Here is a 22,428-nt window from a genome sequence, read left to right as displayed (position 1 = left end):
GATAAGATAAGATTTCTTTATTAGTCACATGTACATTGAAACACACAGTAAAATACATCTTTTGCGTAGAGTGTTGTGGGGCAGCCCGCAAGTGTCGCCACGCTTCCGGCGCCAACATAGCATGTCCACAACTTCCTAACCCGTACGTCTTTGGAATGTGGGAGGAAACTGGAGCACCCGGAGGAAACCCACGCAGACACGGGGAGAACGTACAAACTCCTTACAGACAGCGGCCGGATTTGAACCTGGGTCACTGGCGCTGTAAAGCGTTATGCTAACCACTATGCTACCATTTTGTCCAGTTCTCTCAGTTTTACATAGAACGTAGAACATTTACAACGCAGTACAGGCCCTTCGGCCCACAATGTTGTGCTGACAATGTTATATCCTGCTGTAAGATCTATCTAACCCTTCCCTCCCACATAGCCCTCCATTTCTGTGTCATTCATGTATCTATCTAAGAGTCTCTTAAATGTCCCTAATGTATTTGCCCCCACAACCTCTGCAGGTAGTGCGTTCCACGCACCCACGACTCTCTGTGTAAAAACAAAACCTCACCCCTGACATCCCCCCTTATACCTTCCTCCAATCACCTTAAAATTATGTCCCCTCGTGTTAGCAATTGTCACCCTGGGAAAAAGTCTCTGACTGTCCACTCAATCCGTGCCTCAACTTGTACACCTCTAACAAGTCACCTTTCATCCTCCTCCTCTTCAAAGAGAAGAGCCCGAGCTCACTCAACCTATCCTCGTAAGACATAGTCTCCAATCCAGGCAGCATCCTGGTAAATCTCCTCTGCACCCTCTCTAAAGCTTCCACATCCTTCCTGTAATGAGGCAACCAGAACTGAACACAATACTCCAAGTGCGGTCTGACCAGAGTTCTATAGAGCTGCAACGTTACCTCACGGCTCTTGAACTCAATACCCTGACTAATGAAGGCCAACACACCATATGCTGCCTTAACAACCCTATTGACCTGCATGGCAACCTTGAGGGATCTATGGACGTGGACCCCAAGATCCCTCTGTTCCTCCACACTGCTGAGAGTCCTGCCATTAACCTTGTATTCTGCCTTCAAATTCGATCTCCTGAAGTGTATCACTTCACACTTTTCTGGGTTGAACTCCATCTGCCACTTCTCAGCCCAGGTCTGCATTCTATCAATATCCTGTTGTAATCAACAGCAACCTTCTACATGATCCACCACATCACCAACCTCTGTATCATCAGCAAACTTACTAACCCACCCTTCCACATCCTCATCCAAGTCGTTTATAAAAATCACTAAGAGCAGGGGTCTCAGAACACCACTGGCCTCCAGGCAGAATACACTCCATCTACCACCACCCTCTGTCTTTTGTGAGTGAGCCAATTCTGAATCCACACAGCCAAGTTATTGAATCTATTGCTGTGTGTTTCATCACAACCTACCGTGTTTTACAGTTTTAAAAAGTTTTCCCTTGTCACCAAAGACCCTACCAATTTAGAAAAAAGCACAGATGCTAGAAATCCTGAAATAAATCAGAAAATGCTGGGGGGCAGCATCTGTGGAAACAAAATTAGAAACCCTTCAAATTTAGGTCTTCTTAATGTGAGGTTTGGTGTGAATTTCCATCTGGAGATCTGTTATGAATTCTTCATCTGAATCAGAATCAGGTTTATTATCACTGACTTGTATGTCCTGAAATTTGTCGTTTTGCAGCAGCAGTACAGTGCAAAGACATAAAATTACTATAAATTACAAAATAAATAGTGCAAAAAAAAAAGGAATAACGAGGTAGTGTTCGTGTGTTCATGAACTATTGAGAAATCTGATGGCAGAGGGGAAGAAGCTGTTTCTGAATCGTTGAGTGTGGGTCTTCAGGCTCCTGTATCTCCTCCCTGATGGTAGTAACGAGAAGAGGGCATGTCCCGGATGGTGCCTTCTTCAGGCACCGCCTCTTGAAGATGTCTTCGATGGTGGGGAGGGTTGTGCCCGTGATGGAGCTGGCTGTGTCTACAAACTTCACAAGGCACTTCTCAGAAACAGTTCTTCTTGAATCCAAGGTAAACCAACAACAATAAAAAGCTGCCGTAGGCTACATTTTTTATGTTCTGTGAGAAGGATCACAGTTGCGATCCTGCACATTGGAGCCCCCGTACCAGGCGGTGATGAAACCAGTCAGGACGCTCTCCACCGTACATCTGTAGAAATTTGCAAGAGTCTTTGGTGATATTCCAAATCTCCCCAAACTCCTAACGAAGTAGAGCCGCTTGCATTCCTCCTTCATTCCTGCCTTGCCCCATCTCTTCTCCTCAGTTACTCTTCCACACATTCTCATTTTGGTCTGTCTTGTTATCTACCAGCAGCATTTAACGAGGGCTGTCGGTGATCTTCAACCTGGTGTTTTTGGGGTGATATACTTAGGAGGTGAACAAAGGGGATGAGCATTGAATAATCTTGCTGTTGGTTTGTGATACACCTGTAAAATAGATGCAGGAGGGCACCGAGCACCTCGTGTCTACAGATTTCTTCATTAGTGAAAGGTATTATAGTGTCTCGCCTGATGATCTGAGGCCACTGATTAAAAGTTGGAACAGATTTGTGGGGCTGAAATGCTGTGACTGGCGGTCACTAGAAAGCCAATGGCAGATCCCTACAAGAAATGAACAAATCCCAATGGTAGGAATGTACCAACACACACAGAATGCTGGAGGAGCTCAGCAGGTCAGGCAGCATCTATGAAGGGAAATAAAACAGTTGACATTTCGGGTCGAGACACTTCAGGACTGGGTCTCGACCCGAAACGTTGACTGTTCATTTCCCTCCATAGATGCTGCCTGACCTGCTGAGTTCCTCCAGCACTTTGTGTGTGTGTGTGTTGCTCCGGATTCCAGCATCTACAGAATCTCTGTGTCTCCCGTAGGAACGTACCCTCTCGTTTAAGTTCTGCATTCCGTTATTGCTTTCCCTTGTACTACCTCAATGCACTGATGTGATAAAATAATCTGTATGGATGGTATGCAAAACAAAGTTTGTCACTGTACCTCAGTATGTGTGACAATAATAAACCAATTTACCAAATAGGGATTTTGTAATATTGCCCTTTATATATTGCAGGGAGTCAGGTTTAGATAATGTTCTTCCTTTACAATAATAGACATTTCAAGTGTACATAGGGTGGTAGAACGATTTGGGCTGTACTCAAGTGTATAAATGTAAGATTTTTATCTGCACGGTAGTGTAGCGGTTAGTGTAACGCTATTATAGCACCAGCAACCCAGGTTCAATTCCGGCCGCTGTCTGTAAGGAGTTTGTACGTTCTCCCCGTGTCTGTGTGGGTTTCCTCCGGGTGCTCCGGTTTCCTCCGACATTCCAAAGACGGATGGGTTAGGAAGTTGTGGGCATGCTATGTTGGTGCCGGAAGCGTGGCGACACTTGCGGGCTGCCCCCCAGAACACTCTACGAAAGATGCATTTCACTCTGTGTTTCGATGTACATGTGACTAATAAAGATATCTATTGGTGAGATAACCACAGTGCCCTTCCCTCCACTAATGTGTTTGTATAGAGTTATCTATCAGAGCTTTTCTCTCTCCTCTCTTACCTTATACACTGAGCCAGTCTCTCAGAGCAAATGTGCCATTTCAGTGCCAAGTTAGGGAGTTGAACCACCACTGGCTAAACCAAACAGCTCAAGAAAATCCTGGAATGCAGTGAGCTCATTTGGTTTGCATGCTTTAACATTCGCAGCATCTTGAATTCCTCTAATATTCCTTTCACTGTAGATTATTTGTAATGTTTTATTGTCTTTATTAGTTGCAAGATTTATTACCAGTTTTGTTCCGCTGGCCTGGTAAATACTTATGGCATGGTCACGAGTAAGCTGGAGACCTGGAGTCGTGAGTTCAATCCCATCGTGAAAGCTGAGGAATTTACATTTGAACTAATTAAACAAACAATGGAATTAAAATAACTGGTATCAGTCATGGTGACGACTGGTCAGAGTAGAGTTTGTTGTCACGTGCACAAGTCCATGTGTGCACAGGTACAATGAACAACTTGCAGCAGCACCACAGGCACGTGGCATCATTTAAGCAGCATTCACAAGAAAAACAAAGTAACATAAATTACACACAATTTTCACAAGAAAGAACACAATTCGAACAAAAAGATTCATTTTAGTGCAGAGTGATCAAAGTGGTCAGTGATTAGGGTTGTGCCGGTTGGTTCAAGAACGGAGTGGTTGAAGGGAAGTAGCTGTTCTTGAACTTGGTGGTGTGGGACTTCAGGCTTCTGTACCTCCTGCCCGATGGGAGCTGCGAGAAGACGGCACGGCCCGGATGGTGGGGATCTTTGATGATGGATGTTGCCTTCTTGAGGCAGTGTCTCCTGTAGATACTCCCGATGGTGGGGAGGGGTGTGCCCGTGATGTATTGGGCCGAGGTCCACTACTCTCTGCAGCTTCTTGTATATTCGAATTATCATACCAGACTGTGATGCAACTGGTCAGGACACTTCCAAAAGTACATCTGTAGAAGATTGTTAGAGATTTTAGCGACAATCTAAACCTCCATAGCCTCCTAAGAAACTAACAACTGCATTGTTGTAACAAAAAACTTCCGTAAAACACCGATTATCCAGAAATTCTGATGGTCGGTCATCAGGCGCACCAGGTGATGTTTCTACACTCCCTCCAAGCTGACTGAAGCCCTGTTCCCTGTGCTCCCTTTGAACTGAGTGACACTCTGTTTTTTATGCTTCCTTTGCATTGACCGGGTCCACTGGGAAATTTATTACAATGCTGTGTAACATTTTTCAAAAATGTGAATTAAAAGTGTGTTAGGGTGTCAATAAGAATAACATCCAATAGTCCAGAAAATCTGCCATCCCAGCATCACCACCGTTCTTAGTGAGCCGGATTATCGGGGTTTTACTGCACTGCCCTTTCCAGACCACAACAGAAAGGTTAATTTTAACTTCCCTAAATGTGCATCATTGGCAACTTGGATGGGCATTAGGTGCTTATCCCACTGGCGACACCCCCATCTCAGAACCTCCCCACACTGGCCATCTGTGTATGTGTTGTAAGCTGTTAAAACTCTGAATATAACCTACATTCTCTTTTACCTCGTGTGCACTTGGCTGGATGTCACAGAGTCATAGCGCAATACAGGCCCTTCGGCCCACCAGCCTACGCCGACCACGTGCCCACCCAGCTAGTCCCAATTTCCTGCGTTCGGCCCATATCCCTCCAAGCCCTGCCCCTCCATATACCTATCGAAGTGCTTCTTAAATGATACCACTGTACCTGCCTCACCCACTTCCTCTGGCAGCTCGTTCCATATACTCACCACCCTCTGCGTGAAAAAGTTGACCCTCAGGTCCCCTTTTAAATCTTTCCCCTCTCACCCTAAACTTATGCTCCCTAGTTTTGGACTCTCCTACCCTGGGGAGAGGACTGTTACCATCCACCTTATCTCTGCCTCTCATAATTTTAAACACTTCTATAAGGTCGCCCCTCATTCTCCTACATTCCAAGGAATAAAGACCCAGCCTGGCCAACCTCTCCCTATAACTCAGGCCCTTGAGTCCTGGCAACATCCTTGTAAATCTTTTCTGCATTCTTTCCAGTTTAACCACGTCTTTTCTATAATAGGGTGATCAAAACTACACAGTACTCGCAAGTGTGGCCTCACCGTGACTATTACAACTGCAACATAATGTCCCAACTCCCATACTCAATGCCCTGATGTACAAGATAAATATAATGACATGGGTGCAAGATTTAGAGAGAGGAATAAAATAGTCCAACGTAGTGTTGGGGTTTTTCAGGTGGGTTCAAGAACCTGATGGCAGTGGGGAAGAAGCTGTTGTTGAACCTTGAGGTGTGGGTCTTCAGGCTCCTGTACCTCCTGCCTGATGGCAGCATCGAGAAGAGGGCACGGCCAGGGTGGTGGGGTAAATTGGTTTATTATTGTCACACGTACCAAGGTACAGTGAAAAACTTTGTTTTGCATGCCATCCATACGGATTATTTCACCACATCAGTGCCTCGAGGTAGTACAAAGGGAAAAGCAATAACAGAATGCAGAATAAAGTGCAATGCAGGCAGACAATAAGGTGTAAGGCTATGACGAGGTAGATTGTGAGGTCAAGAGTCCGTCTTACCATAGAAGGGGACCGTTCGGAAGTCTTATAACAGCAGGATAGAAGCTGTCCTTGATCCTGGTGGTACGTGCTTCCAGGCTTTTGTATATTCTGTCTGATGGGAGGGGGGAGAAGAGAGAATGTCTGTGTCCCTGATGATGGATTCAGCCCTGACCTCGGGTGCTGTGTGTGTGGAGTTTTCATGTTCTTGTGACAGCATGGGTTTCCTCCGGGTGTTCTAGTTCCCTCCCACATCCCAAAGACATGCTGGTATGTTACTGTAAACTGTCCCTCGTGTAGGTGTGTGATAGAGGAATTGGGGTGGGGGGGGAGGGTTAATGGCCGTGTGAGAAAGTAATAGGTGCGGTGGGGAAGGGGGCGATGGTGGGCAGAGGATAACGCTGATGAGTGCTCCAAGAGCTGGCGTAAGCTTTGAGGCCATTCAGCCCATCATGTCGTACGAACACACTAAAATCGCCCTCAGTGGTTTTGTCAATGGCCACTTTAAAATGGACGATATGAAGCACACATCGTGGCTCTGGTTAGGAGAGATTGTCGCTGACTGTAGGTCTTCTGGGAGAAGTAGATGCTTTCAAACTGTTCCAAGCTTTTTTTCTGTGTGAAAAATCTCCACTCTGTCTCTAGAGGTGAGCACAGAATATTATGGAGTTTGTTACTATGGAGACCGAACTGTATCTGGTACCGTTGTACAATTATATAGCCATCTCTGACCACTGAACGTTTTCCCTCGGGATTTTGTGCTCTGGCTGGTTGGCATTGCTTGAATGTATATTGTTGCTATGGCATTCATTGGAAAGGGTTTGCTCTTGTGGACTGCTTCTTCCCCCATTCCCATATCCTGATTCATTGCTCCACGGATTCCAAGTGACTCATTTTCATGTTGGGTTGTGGTTGACTCTGGGGACCATCCTGGCCAGGATTTAACCCTTTACACTCTTAATCTCTGCATTATGGTAGATGCAATGGAAGCAGCAGACTCTTTTCTGTTGTGCCTCCTGAATCAGTGTGTGACATCTGAAATCTCCACGTCAGTCAGTTAAGGAATACTGGACAGTCTGGTCTGTATGCCCCTTGAAATTTTTGAAATCTAGAGATTTGGGGTATAGAATATAAGACTCAGGAAGTCGTGTTGCAGCTGTATAAAACTTCGCGTAGGTCCACACTGGGAGTATTGTGTGCAATTCTGGTCACCCCATTACAGGAAGGATGTGAAGTCTTAGGAAAGGGGTACAGAAGAGGTTTACCAGGATGTTGCCTGGATTAGAGGGCTTGAGCTATAAGGAGAGGTTGGACAAAACTTGGCTGGTTTTCTCTGGAGTGTTGGAGGCTGAGGGGAGACCTGACAGAATTTATAAAATTATGAAAGGCACAGGCAGGGTATTCAGAATCCTTTTCTCCAGGGTAAAAAATGTCAAATACCAGAGGACGTGCTTTTAATGTGAGAAGGGGAAAGTTTAAAGGAGATGTGCGGGGGCGTTTTTTTTTGCATAGAGAGCGGTGGGTGCCTGGAACAGGCTACCAGAGGTGGTGGTGGAGGCAGATACGATAGAGGCATTTAAGGTAGACGCATGAATTTGCAGGGAATGGAGGGAGATGGATCATGTGCAGGCAGAAGGGATTTAGTTTAATTCGGCACTGTGTTGGCACAGACATCATAGGCTATATTCTGGAATGATATTTCACAGAGGTGAATCAGCCCAACACACCAGTGTTGGTGCTCTGAAGAAACGCACACATACCCAGCTGACTTTTTGTTTCGTTTTGAAAGCACCTTGTGCAATTTTATTTTCTTCCTGAGGCATTTTCCAGGAAGCAGGGCCCTTCGGCCCAACTGGTCCATGCTGACCAAGATTCCCATCTAAGCTAGTTCCATTTGCCAGCGTTTGGCCCCTATCCCTCTAAACCTTTCCTATCCATGTACCTGTCCAATTGTCTTAAATGTTGTTAATGTACCTGCCTCAACTGGTTCCTCTGGAGGCTCTTTCCACATACTGACCACCCTCTAGGTGAAAAAAGTTGCCCCTCAGGTTCCTTCCACCCCCCCCCCCCCCCCCCATCACCTTAAACCTGTGCCCTCTGATTCTTGATTCCCCAACCCTGGGAATAGGACTTGTGTGCATTCATCCCGTCTATGCCCCTCATGATATTTTGAAACCAGGCCTGTATAGGAGATACTAGGAGATACAAGAAATTCTGGCAGATGCTGGAATCTGGAGCAATACACAAAAAGTGCTGGAGGAACTCAGCAGGTCAGGGCAGCATCCATGGAGGGAAATAAACAGTTGACATTTCTGGCCGAGACCCTTCGTCAGGACTGGAAAAGAAGAGGGCAGATATTAGGGTAGTTTTATCCCAGCATTTCTTCACTTCAAAATAGCATGTTTGAACTTCACCCCCTCAATGATCTTGCACTTAGCCTTATTATTATCTATTTGTATTTAAAAGACACTTGGACAGGTACACGGATAAGTTTAGAGGGATATTGGCCAAACGCAGGGAAATGGGACTGGCTCAGATGGGCATCGTGGTTGGCATGGACTCATTGGGCCAGGGGGGCCTGTTTCTGTGCTGTATTGTTCTACACTGGTGGGTGGAAGTGAATTTTCCCTAGTTGACTGCGGTTGTCCGTGTTGGGGCACCCCTGGAAGTTCCCTTTTTCCCTCCCCGATAGGCCCCCGTTTCCTGTACAACTGACACCTTTTCATCCTCGAACTTCTCTTTGATCTGTTCTGGATTCTCGCCACCTCCTTGACATCCTTCCTAATTTAAGGCACCCAAGGCTACCAGCTGTAATGGGCCTGGGCATCAATTTTATTTCCTCCGTACCGCTGTACTGCTGCATTCATTTGGATACCTTGGCTCCCGTGGTGTTTTTTTTTCCTAAGTAGTTCTTGTTTTTTAAAGCTTTGTGTTTCTTGAGCCCCAGTCTCTATACTGCTCTACTACCTCATTTTTACCACTAATTGTACACGTTCCTCTCCTCCTTCCCAAATAGATCTACTGTGAGCTCTTTTAGAAGAGGGATAATCTCTGCAATATAAGATGCATAACCTGACAGCTTCCCCCATGCACTTTCAAAGCTGGCTTCCAGAGCTTTGTCATGTTAAAATGGGGGGAAAAAGGCGGGGCTGTAAATGAAAATCTTCTGTATTTAAAAAAGAAAGAAATTGCAGGCTGCTGGAAAGACACAGCATGTAAAGTAGCTGAATTTAAAACAAATGGGCTAATGTTTGGGATGGGTTGCCCTTCTGATCAGAGCCCTCGTCATAAAGGGACACTGCTGAAACATTTTGTTTTACTTAAACCTCTTCCTTAAATGCCGGCTGAAAATGCTGTGTGCTTTCTTGGGAGTCTCCAAGATGGATTCTCTGCTTTTATGTGTTTTAAACAAAATCCACCCCTTCAGCTGGTAGTTACCAATTATTAAGGAGCGTGGGGTTTGTGATTTAGTGGGATGGGGGAGTGGTTTTTCCTTTTTATTCTGAGAGTCTCATGGCTTTGTCTTCTGTGCAGTTCTAGGAAGGACTGCAAGCAGAGAGAGGCGGAATGCATTGAGGGGGAGGAATCCTCTGCCTATCAAGAAATAGGGAGACAATGTATGAATGTCATAGTGTGTTTAAAAGCACATTTTCCAGATGGCCTTGTGGGGCAAAGGTACAGGAACAACAACATCTTGGATTTATATAGCACTTGGCTGCACAGAACCTTCCTCACAGGAGTGCTGTTGAACGTAATTTGACACCAAGCCAGCTTTGTTGATTGACTTTAGGGAACATATTAAATGAAGCAGGGACTTGGGGAGGCATTCCTGGTGTTCTGGGGGCCAGGGTCAAGCAGTGGCACAGCTGGTAGAGCTACTGCCTCGCACTTCCATCGGCCTGGTTCGATCCGACCTCTGTCTTTGTGGAGTTTGCACGTTCTCCCTGTGACCGCGCGAGTCTCCCGTGGGTGCTCCGGTTTCCGGCCACGTCCCAAAGACGTGCGGGTTGGTGTGTTAATTGGCCTCTGTAAGTTGCCCCCCCCCCCCCCCTCCCGGTGTGTGGTAGAATGGGAGAGCTCGAATGGGGTTAGTGTAAATGGGTGGTGGATGGTTGGCATGGATTCGGTGGGCCAAAGAGGCTTGTTCTCTTGCTATGTGACTCTACAACAGAGGAGTAGTTAATATCGAAACATAGACAAATAGGAGCAGGAGGAAGCCACGCGTCTCTTTGTGCCTGGTGTACCATTCAATGCCATCGTAACTGATCACCTGTCTCAATGCCGTATTCCTTCTCCCTCTCCCGGTTACTAATCAACTCCTCGTGGTGCTCGGAAGCGATATCCTGGTGATCTCCTGCTCATCAGACTCGGAATGTCTGACGGTGAAGTATGCTACCTGCCGCGGGGGTTCACTTCAGCCATCCTGACAGCAGTCTACGTCCCACCCCAAGCGGACATGAAGCCTGCACTCAGTGAGCTGTACTCTGCGATCAACAGCCTTGAAACAGGATACCCCATTCATCAGAGGGGTGACTTCAACCAGGCCAGCTTCAAGAGTGTGTTACCAAAATACTACCAGCACGTCTCCTGTCCCACCAGGGCCCCAACACCCCTGATAATTGCTACACAACCATTAAAGATGCCAACTGATCCATCCCCTGCCCACACTTCGGTAAATCAGATCATCAGGCTGTGCTCCTTTTCCCTACGTACAAGCAGAAACCAGAACGTTAGATTCCAGTGTGGAAGGTTGTACAGTGCTGGTCTGAGGAAATAGATGGGCTTCTGTGTGACTGCTTTGAGGCAGGAGACTGGTCCACATTCAAAGACCTAGCACCAATCTTAAATGAGTATGTCCACCACCGTCACACACTTCATCAGCAAGTGTGTAGAGGCCTTGTGTACCAAAAAGGTCATCCAGGTGTTCCCAAACCATAAACAATGGGTGAACTGAGGGATCCACTCCCTACTGAAGTCTAGGACTGTGGTGTTCAAAATCAGGTGGCCCCTGCCTCACCTATACAAGAAATCGAGATACGACCTCCGTAAAGCTATCGGGGATGCGAGAGACAATTCTAGTCCCAGACCAGCCGTCATTTGTGGCAGGGCTTACGTGCCATAAAACGGAGTTGGGCAGCATTGCCGATAACAGCGCATCCCTCGTGATGAGCTTAATGCATTCTATGCAGGTTTGAACAGGAGGGCAATGGAATGTCGACAGCCGCCAACTCACCCCGTACTCACAGTCACCGTTGCGGACATCAGATCAGTCTTCCGGAGAGTGAACCTGCGGAAAGTATCTGGACCAGATGGAGTCCTCTGCCTGGTTGCGCAGAAGAGTAGATCTTTGAGTCATACAACAAGGGGAACCTATACAATTAGAGCAGGATCCCAATGCTGCTTTAGACCTTTCAAGGAGGAATTGGTGAAAGGGGCTTAATTATCAGGACGTGCACTCTCGCTTCTGTGTCACTTGTTAATTCTTCCTTAGGATGAGTGATGGTTGTGAAACTTCCTATGAGGTACAGGAGCAGAATTGGGCCATTCAGCCCATCAAGTCTGCTCCACCATTCAATCACGGTGACTTTTCTTTTCCAACCCCTTCCCACTTCTCCCCGTAACCCTTAACCCCTTACCCATCAAGAACCTGTCAAACTCTGCCTTAAATGCCCTCCCCAGTCCTCTGTGGCAATGAATTCCACAGATTCACCACCCCGTGGCTGAAGAAATTCCTCCTCACCTCAGTTGTAAAGGGACATCCCTTTGATCTGAAGAGTCTAGGTGGTCTGTTAATCCATTCGGTGCTAGGTATTGGAGATTAGTTCCTTCTAAATTGGTTTGACCCGTGACTTAGTTGCCATATTTCTAACCATTGCAATTAATCAAGTCAAGATATTTATTGTCATATTAATTAAATTGCAATTTAATTAATTAACTTTAATAAGCAATTTAAATAATTAACATTGCAATTAATTAGCTATCCCTGGCACAGGACACAGCAGAGGCCAATGGATTTAGTGCATTTATCCATTTGATTGATGGTTGCTGGGAGAAACGCACTTCCACCCATCGGAAGCAAAATCAAATTACTCCTCTTGTGCCTCGGATTATTTTCCCATAGTGGTGCATGCAATGTATTTGCATTATCCACATTACCTCACCTGAATAACCCCATTGTCTCCATCACATCAGATAACGTACGAAATGAAACCCGGGTTGTCGTCATTTTTTTGTGCTGGAAGTGATTACAGAACCAACGGTGTAACACTCAGATTCCACTTCGCATTGGAGTCTTCACAGCCTGTCCTAGAGCGGGGCTGACAAAGGTATCAGCTGCCTGTTTCCAAACCAGGACGGTGCATGACCTTGTGGGTGATGTTACTAGGCAGCTTTACCCCTCGTCCTCGTTGGTAGTGAGAGTTGCTGTCTTTTGGCCCTGGCCTGTAACTCCATTGCTTTTGTAGATGTCTGTGTACCAGAGACAGAGGGTGTGAGTGGTTCGGGGTGGTGGATGAGATGCCAATCAAGTGGCCTGGATTGTGTTGAACTTCTACAGTGCTGTTGGCAGTAGGAGGGTACTCCATCACACTCTTAATGTATAGATGTGGAAAGAATTTGAGTTGATAGATGAAATCACTTCCCGTGGGATATTCAGACTCCGATTGTTTTCTAACCGTGGCATTTGTAGAGCAGCATGGAAACAGGCCCTTCAGCCCAACTCGTCCATGCGTTCCTGAGCTCGTCCCATTTGCTTGTGGCCCATTTCCCTCTAAACCTTTCCTCTCCACGTACCAATCTGTGCAGCTGGTTTAATTAAGTGGCTGTCAATTAGTGTCCCCCACCCTTCGGATGTTATTGCTGAGGGGCTGGGGTATGGTGATGGTAACGCGAAAAGGGTGGAGGTTACATCCTCTCCAGTTGGTCATTGCCCGCCGCTTGTGTGGCACAGCTGTCTGGCCAAATCTGTTACTGTTCCTGAGAAACCACTTAGGTAGCCTTTATTATGTTGAAGGTGCTGTATAACTACTTGCTGTTTATCCATCATTGCCAAACCCATGGGGTGAAAGGTTTTGAGGGTTGATTTCACCACCACGCCCGCCCCCCCCCCCCCCCCAATCCAGTGCTTTATAGAAGCAACAATATTATTTGTTTAAAGATCACACGTGCCAACCATTCTGTGTTTTGTTGAAATGGCTGCAGACCTCAGAAAGGTGCTTTGAGCAGTGTGGATCACAGCTCTCCCTCCAGCTTCTGAGAACCTACTGCTCACATGTTGGAATAAAATCAGAACATAAATTCATTGGGAGGAATCTAACCACATCAACTGTGTCATTCCCTCACCGGTGTTAGTTACCCATAAAAATTCAAATTATAAGACGTGTATAGATAGGGTGAGCAGTCATTTTTCCAGAGTTGGGGGATCGAAAGCTTATAGTTTTAAGCTCAGAGGTGAGAAGTTTAATAAGAACCTGAGGGGCAACTTTTTAACACAGCGGGTGATAAGTAAGATCTCTTTATTAGTCACATGTACATCGAAACACACAGTGAAATGCATCTTCTGCATTGAGTGTTCTGGGGGCAGCCGCAAATGTCGCCACGCTTCCGGAGCCAACATAGCATGCCCACAACTTCCTAACCCGTACATCTTTGGAAATTGGAGCACCCGGAGGAAACCCACACAGACACAGGGAGAACGTACAAACTCCTTACAGACGGCGGCCGGAATTGAACCCGGGTCGCTGGCGTTGTAATAGCATTACACTAACCACTACAGTACCATGCCTGCCCATACACATGGATCTATATGTAGATATATGGAACCAACTGCCAGAAAAATGGTTGAGGCAGGTACATTAGATACCTTTAAGAAGTATGTGGGCAAGTATATGGATGACGAGTTTGGAGGGATATGGGCCAAGTGCTGGGGGAATGGGATTAGCTTGAATATACAGCTTGGTCAGCATTAATACATGTGGGCCGAAGGACCTTTTTCCATGCTGTACAACTCTATGACTCTAAGTGTAGTAAAATCTGAGTGACTCCTAATGGAGCGGCCCCGATATCTCTACGTTCCTCCAATGCTGGCTCCTTGAGCATCCCTAATCTTCATTGCTCTGTGATTAGCAGTTGTGCTTTCAGCTGCCTTGATGCCAAGCTCTGCAATTCTCCCCCTAAACCAACCCTCTGTTTCAGATCATTAGGGGCATCGATCAGGTGGACGGTCACAGTCTTTTCCCCAGGGTAGGGGAGTCCAAAACTTAGAGGGCACAGGTTTAAAGTGAAGAGGGGAAAGATTTAAAAGGGCCTGAGAGGCAACCTTTTCACACAGAGGCTGATGAGTATGTGGAACGAGCTGCCAGAGAAAATGTTAGAGGCAGGTACAATTCTGACAGTTATACAGGTACATGGATAGGGAAGGTTCAGAGGGATATGGGCCAAATGCAGGCGTGTGGGATTAGCTCAGGTAGGCAACTTGGCCAGCATGGACGAGTTGGGCCAAAGGGCCTGTTTCTGTGCTGTATGACTCTAAGATGCTCCTTAAAACCTACCTCTTTGACCAGCCATTTAAGTGGCAAAATATTGCTTCCAAGAGGTACCTTGAGATTTTTTATTGTGCTGGAGGTATTTCAGTATATAAAGGGATGACGTTATTAATCAAGGGGTGCCAACAGAGCATCTCCCACCCGCCCACCCTCCCCTCCCAACCATCACCAGCATCCTTGATCAATGAACAGTTATTATGCTCACAGTGGCAGTTCTCCAGAGATTCTCCATTAGCTGAACCAAGGTTTTCTTGCATGTGTTTGCCCTGCAGTCAAATGTCATCTTTACATCTGTCTTTGATGTCCCAAAATGTATCAGCTGCTCCTATTTACATCTCGGCACAAAAGGAAACGACGCTGAGTTTTGGCCTCTGGCTGGAGAGTAACAGACCTGGTCTCTTACATCGAGAATGATGGTTCTGGTGTGTGTGTGAGTTGTTAACTGGCATAGTCTGCTTGCCTCAGTGCCAGAGGACAGCAAGCATTATTCATCCATTGAAGAATTTCTGTGAAGATGTGGAACAACCTTTACACTTTTTTTTTAAGGCCACTGAGCAGTGAATGATTGTGGTGCAAATTCACCTACTTATCCTAGGTATGTTCTATATCTAGATCGCGCTTTGTGTACGGCACAGTTCCTTTGCACTGATTGATTGTGATTGACCATCAATATTCCTGTAAGTGTGAATGAAACTGATCGCTCGTGTATGTGTGGCGGTTGCTTCTGTGACCGTGCTGGACCATAAGATATGGAGCAGAATTGGGCCATTCGGCCCATCAAGTCTGCTCTGCCATTCAATCATGGCTGACGTTTTTTTCTTTTCAACCTCGTTCTCCCGCCTTCTCCCTGTAATCCTTAACCCCTTACCAATCCAGAACCTATCGATCTCTGCCTTAAATACACCCAGTGACTTGGCCTCCACCGCCCTCTGTGGCAACGGATTCCACAGATTCACCGCCCTGTGGTTGAAGAAATTCCTCCTCATCTCAGTTCTAAAGGGACGTCCCTTTTATTCTGAGGCTGTGCCCTCGGATCCGAGACTCTCCCACTGATGGAAAACATCCTCCCCACGTCCACTCTATCCAGGCCTTTCAGTATCCGGGAGGTTTTAATGAGATCCCCCCCCCCCCCCCCCTTCCCTCATCCTTCTAAACTGCATCAAGTACAGGCCCAGAGACATCAAACGCTCCTCATACATTAACCTTTCATTCTTGGGATCATTCTTGTGAACCTCCTCTGGACCCTCTCCAGGGCCAGCACATCCTCCTTTGGATACAAGGCCCAAAATTGCTCACAGTAGAGTGGTCCTACTTTCACCGCTTACTCAGTGGATGTAGTCCCAAGTTTCAATAATGAGTAGGGAAATACAAGATAGAGCTTTTAGAGCACTTTGTGAAGTGTTGAAGCTTGTGATCATTTTGCTCTGTGCTGACCTTGGGAACATCAAGGAAAAAATGACCGATTTAACTTCTTGTACCTTGTAAAACATTCCAAGGAGCAAATATCAAACAGAAAATGTGACACCAGGCAGTAGAAAAGAGATATGAAAGCAGAATGGCAGCACAGTAACGCACCTCGCTGCGCCACACACCTGGGGTTCAATCCCGCCTCCAGCGCTGTCTGTGTGGAGATTGCACATTCTCTTCTGTGACCGTGTGGGTTATTCCCCCCCGAGTGTTCTGGTCTCCCTCCCACATCCCAAGAACATGCGGGGTCGGTGGGTTAATTGGCCACTGTGAATTGCCCCTAGTGTGTGAGTGAGGGGCAGAATCGGGGGTGGGGGGGGGGGGGTTGTGGGAGGAGTTGATGGGAATGTGGGGAGAATTAAATGGGATGGGTGTAAACAGCTGCTTGATGGTCAGCTGGCACTTGATGGGCTGAAGGGTCTGCTTCCGTGCTGTATGACTCTTCTGACCAAAAGCTTGGTTGAACATTAAGGGGCGGGAACCCTGCATCAGGGCTAAAAAGTGGAGCGGGGAGATGGTCGGTATAAAGAGGAGGGGGGAGTGGTGAGACAGGGCCTAGTGGGCGATTGGTGGATCGAGGATGACGGACAGGATCCAGACAGGTGGAGGAGCATGGAGACATCTGAAGGTTGTCGGCGCTCACAGAGACGGGGAGGGCGAGGCTCGGTGAGAGGAGGAGAGTCATTGCAGCTTGGGAGCCAAGAGAGGTCAACAAACACAGAGCGATGAATGAGCAGGACTTAGTGTGCGCTTTGCTATGGGCAGCAGGATTCCGATATGTGACCATTGTTTCTATCCGTTACTTGTCTCAGGATAACATTCCATTCGTATTTTATTTTGCCTGTCAGTTCCTAAAAGAATGTTCCTTGAGGGCGGCACGGTAGCATCGCGGTTAGCGAGACGCTGTTAGAGCACTAGTGATCGGGTTCAATTCCAGTTGCTGTCTGTAAGGAACATAGAACAGTACAGCACAGAACAGGCCCTTCGGCCCACAATGTTGTGCCGACATAGCTAATCCCTCCTACCTACAGAATGCCCCAATCCCTCCATTTTCCTCTCATTCATATGCCTATCCAAAGTCCCCAGTGAATTTGCCTCCACTGCCCTACCAGGTAGACGCAGTCCAGGCATCCACCACTCTCTCAGTAAAAAAAAAACGTACCCCTCACGTCTGTTCTGAACCTACCCCCTCACCTTAAATGCATGCTCTCTGGTATTGGATCGCTCAATAATGGGAAAAAGATATTGCAGTTTGTACATTCTCCCGTGTCTGCGTGGGTTTCCTCTGGGTGCTTCGGTTTCCTCCCACATTCCAAAGACGTACAGGTTAGCAGGTTAACATGGGTGCAATTGGGTGGTGCGGGCTCATTGGGCTGGAAGGGCCTGTTACCGTGCTGTATGAATAAAGTTCTAAAGTAAGTTTTAAATGTACTTCCCCCCCCTTTTTTCCCCTCTCGATTGTATTAATGTGGTCATCAGCGGTTCCCCAGTGAAGTTCCCACACCCACAAGGGTTAACTTGTCTATTTTCTCCACAGATATTAATTCGAAAGTTTGCAATGTTTCTGCTTTCGTGTCCCTCTCTCTCGCGTTACATTTGTTCAAAGGTCTGCCCATCCAGTTCAGATTGTCCCCACCTCTGAGAATAGAATCCTTGCCGTTGGCATCGTTTTGAGTCTGGTTCCCTCCAGAGCTGCTGTGGGTGTGAAGGTCACTGATGTTACCCATTCCAGTTGTCCCCCTGTCCTCTCTGGCTCTGGGCCTCTGGAGCAGATGATCGTGTGAACCTTACCCCAACTTTATAACCGATACGTGGCTCGTAGTTTCCTCCACTCTTTTGTCATGTCCCACAGGAGCTGGAGGAACTCAGTGGGTCGGGCAGCACCTGTGAAGGGAAAAGGCTAGTCAGTGTTTCAAATCGAGACCCTCCATCTGGACTGGGAGACAGCCAATATAAAATCTCTCTCTCCCCTCTTCCCCCCCAACCTCGGCTATCCTTCTATCTCTCCCAGTCCAGATGCAAGGCCTCGACCCAGAACATCGACTGTCGTCTCCCTCCATAGATGCTGCCCAACCCGCTGAGTTCCTTCAGCTCCAGACTTCCAGCATCTGCAATCTCTAGTGTCTCCATTCTTTTGTATATCCGGCTTGAAGCTCTAATTATAATCCAGTTTAGTTAACCAGTCTGGTTATGTTGAGGGAATGGATGATACCTCTGTAATGTCACCGTTGTTTGCATGGAGCCCACTCCAGAGGTGCTTGAGCAGATTTGCTGCAGTCAGTTTTGCAGAGCTCCTATTGGTCCATTGACGTGACATGTAACTATAGCAACCATGCATGGCGGATCCTACCTGTAGTCTATATGTGGCAGGTCAGATGGTGTGGGGGGCTTGAAAGTCAAACAGCATGGAAACAGGTCCATCAACCCATCAAGCCTGCACGGACCATCTAGCACCCATTTACGCTAACACCATTTCCCAAGATTCTACCGGGGGCGGGGGGGTGGAATGGGGAGAAACCCATGCGGTAACAGGAGAACGTGCAGACTCCACAGAGACAGCACCCGGGGTCAGGATTGAACCTGGGTCTCTGGAGCTGTGAGGGGAGGGTGTTGCACACTGGACAGAGTAGATGCGGCCAAGCTGTTTCCCTTGGTGGGTGAGTCCAGGACCAGAGGGAACAATCTTGGAATTAGAGGGTACAGGTTTAAAACAGATGAGGAGAAATTTCTTTAGCCAGAGGGTGGTGAATTTATGGAATTCTTTGCCACGTACAGCAGTGGAGGGCCTGATCATTGGAGGTGTTTAAGGAGGAGATAGATAGGTATCTAATTAGTCAAAGTATCAAGGGATACGGGGACAAGGCCGGAAATTGGGGCTAGAAAGGAATAGTGGGTTTTGTTTTTAGCTCATGGAGCAGACTTCCCCCCAACTTCTCATTTCTCTTTTCTCTTTCTCTCTTTCGAGCAGACTCAATGGGCCGAATGGCCTACTTCTGCTCCCTTGTGATCACTCATGACCTACAAGGGACTTGGCCGTACCTCCACAGATGTGTCCTATAGCCAGGCAGCAAGCAGGGAAGGTCATTAAATCTCTGCGGATGAAGGGCCCTGAGGCCTGGTGCTACAAGTGGCATATTTCTGCCCTGTTGCACGTTGTGATGAGCATCAGTCCTCAACTGTTGTGTTTCAACTGTTTCTAGTTTGGCTACGGCCGCCAATCAGCAAGAAATTGTCCTCATTATTAGGATTTAAAGGTGCTGAGCTAAACATACAAGGAGGAAAGTGTTAATCTGATGTGAAGGAATGTTTTCGAGCCTAAAGCAGTATGGCTGGGTTCTTGTGAATAAATATAGAAATGTTTCACAAGGCTGTTCCAATTAAGTCTGTAACATTTTTTCTGCGATGAAGGATTGTTTGGACATCCCAGATCGCAGAAAGCACTCCCAGGTCTCAGTTCCTGCTCAACCTCCCTGTTGATGTTTTACCTTCCTTCCAGTGAGCTGAGTGAACGTTGAAGGAACGCCCATCCAGTGAAATCAACTCCAAGGCAGTGCATCGTGACTGCTGCCTGTTTCCTCGCCCCTGTGAACAAGCACTCAATTGCCGATTTGTCTCAATAAATTGAGCTTGCAACCAAAAACGTGTTTGTACCCAAAAAAACCCACACTCAGGCAGTTCCCAGCTGTACCCTGGTATTTGTATTTTTTTGTGCTTTCGATCCCAAAAGCTTGTGTGAGGTGCCAGCGACCATTTCAGTTGCAGTAATGAAATTGGATTCAAAATGAATTGCATGCAAGATGTGCTTCAACTTACAGACCTTTCAATTGTGTCTGGAAAATATCTGGGGCGCAGGTGTGATGCTGATAGTTGTGGGTCAGTCACTGCCCTGGGAGCGTTATACAGCAGTGACTGATGTTGGCTCAGTGCATTAAATGGTGGTTGTACGACAAGCAACCTCAACACTTCCCCTGCCTTTAGAACTCCACCCATTGCGTGTACCTTCAGTTGCGTGCTGTGTTGTTCCAGCTAATGCACAGCGGAACCAGAATGGCATTGAAAAGGATTGGGGTAGTTTTTAATTATTTTTAAATTTAAGATACAAATCTAAATATATTTTATTTCAGGATTGTTCAGTTGTGCCAGGACTGACTGAACCCAAGGCAGTGTGGGTACCAGAACTGATTGATATGGGGAACAGTTTTGGCTTAAGAAACAATCCTATGAAATATAAACACTTCCTCTGCCTCCACTCCTCAATCAGCTCAGTTCCTGTTGCAAAGCTCACCCTGGGCCTTGTGTTAAACAGCCCTGAACAACCTTGTTTGAATTTCTGTTCGAGGCCGGCTTTCTCGTCTGAAGGGAGTGGCTGCTTTCGAATGTTCTCAAAAATAGGAAGTGCATCAAATCACTCAGTGGGTCATGGGGTGGGTTGTTGTGCTTTTAGCTGGTTAATTCAAATGTTGAACGCTCTTTGTATCAGCCCCGTGCCAGTGGGTGAAGTCGAAGGTTGTGGGTTCAGGTTCCCCCTACCGGCGGGACTGAATGCACAACATGGGCTGATTCTGTCAGAACTGCTGTGTTTTGAATGAGATGTTAAATCAAGGCCTGCTCTCTTGTCTACTGGGGGAAGAAGGCCCCTGGTCCTACTGGAAGAAGAACAGTGGTGGACTTTCTCTGTGTAAAATGTTGCCACATTGCCTAAGTTGCAATAACGACTAAAGGTACTTCACTGAGTGCATAATGGAGATTACAAGGCAATGAAAATCACCTTATAAATGCAAATGCTCTTTCCAGCCACTTCTGGTTTGACTATCTTCCTCCCGTGTACTCTGCTGGTTGCTAAGCTGCGTTTTGTGTGTTACCCTCCTGGCAGATTTCTGAGTTGTCAAGTGGTGGTGGTTCAGCGACGTTCGCTTGACGGGAGACAATGAGTGAGCTCGAACAGCTACGTCAGGAGGCAGAGCAGCTACGGAACCAGATCAGGGTGAGTAGTGAAGATCCAAGAGCTCTGGGGTCCGTGTGTGGATGGTGTCGCCTTAAAAAAAAGGCAGAGATAAGATAAGATCTCTTTATTAATCATATGTACATCGAAACACACAGTGAAATGCATCTTTTGCGTAGAGTGTTCTGGGGACAGCCCAAGCGTCGCCACCCTTCCTGTTGGTCATCAGACCACAGCAGGGATCCGCACTAGAAGTGGCCCTGATTTCATGGTTGATGTCCTGACTACACCGGAGGCAGGGATTCTCTTCAGAGACCTGCTGTTCTTTGCGATGCTCTTGGTGTTTTTTGTCCACTCTTTACCTGGGCTTCAGTGGCTGGTGCTGATGCCTGTACTGGGGAGGAGATTTGTGCTCCCAACTTTTCTCTGTCATTGTACAATTAACTTAGAGAGAGCAGATGCTGGAATCTGGAGCAAAAAAACTGCTGGAGGACTCAGCCCGTTGAGCAGCATCTAGATAAGATCTCTTTATTAGTCATACGTACATCGAAACACACAGTGAAATGCATCTTCTGTGTAGAGTGTTCTGGGGACAGCCCGCAAGTGTCGCCACGCTTCCGGCGCCAACATAGCATGCCCACAACTTCCTAACCTGTACGTCTTTGGAATGTGGGAGGAAACCCACGCAGACACGGGGAGAACGTACAAACTCAGTACAGACAGCGGCAGGAATTGAACCCGGGTCGCTGCCGCTGTAATAGGGTCGTGCTAACCGCTACACTACCGTGCCGCCTAAGGCTTCGTTAAACGGGAATTTTGGAAGGTCCTGCTTCCCCAACCCCGAAGGCCTGACTCAAGATGGTGGTCGTGGACTCAGACAGCACGGAAACAAGACCCTTTGGCCCAAGTGGTCCATTCCAACCAAGATTCCCATCCAAGCTAGTCCCATTTGCTTGCCTTTGGCCCATATCCATCTGAATCTTACCTATCCATGTACCTGTCCGACTGTCTTTTAAACAATGTTATTGTACCTGCCTCACCCACTTCCTCTGGCAGCTCGTTCCAGATGAGTAACAAAAAAAAGTTGGCCCTCAAGTTCCTATTACATCTTTCTCCTCTCACCTTAAACTTGGGCGTGGTAGTGTAGCGGTTAGCGTAATGCTTTACAGTGCCACGGACCTGGGTTTGATTCCCGCCACTGTCTGTAAGGAGTTTGTACGTTCTCCCCGTGTCTGCGTGGGTTTCCTCCGGTGCTCCGGTTTCCTCCCACGTTCCAAAGACGTACAGGTTAGGAAGTTGTGAGCATGCTGTGTTGGTGCCGGAAGTGTGGCGACACTTGCGGGCT

At 47.1% G+C, this 22,428-nt stretch overlaps 1 protein-coding gene across 3 annotated transcripts in view; it reads left to right on the top strand.

The window, feature by feature from the left end:
* Nucleotides 1-22,428, top strand: part of LOC127586711 (guanine nucleotide-binding protein G(I)/G(S)/G(T) subunit beta-2) — a 145,871-nt gene that overhangs the window by 76,218 nt on the left and 47,225 nt on the right. For 2 of the 3 annotated variants that reach the window (XM_052044868.1, XM_052044867.1), the window contains one exon: nt 21,015-21,125. In XM_052044868.1, coding sequence (XP_051900828.1) covers nt 21,069-21,125 — 57 coding nt within the window. In that variant the 5' untranslated portion in view covers nt 21,015-21,068. Of the gene's footprint in view, nt 1-20,385; nt 20,863-21,014; nt 21,126-22,428 lie in introns of those variants that run through there. The other variant, XM_052044869.1, reaches the window with a different exon arrangement.

This window comes from Pristis pectinata, chromosome 37, assembly GCF_009764475.1.
Source record: "Pristis pectinata isolate sPriPec2 chromosome 37, sPriPec2.1.pri, whole genome shotgun sequence".
NCBI lineage: Eukaryota > Metazoa > Chordata > Chondrichthyes > Rhinopristiformes > Pristidae > Pristis > Pristis pectinata.
This window is presented reverse-complemented; position numbering and strand designations above follow the sequence as displayed.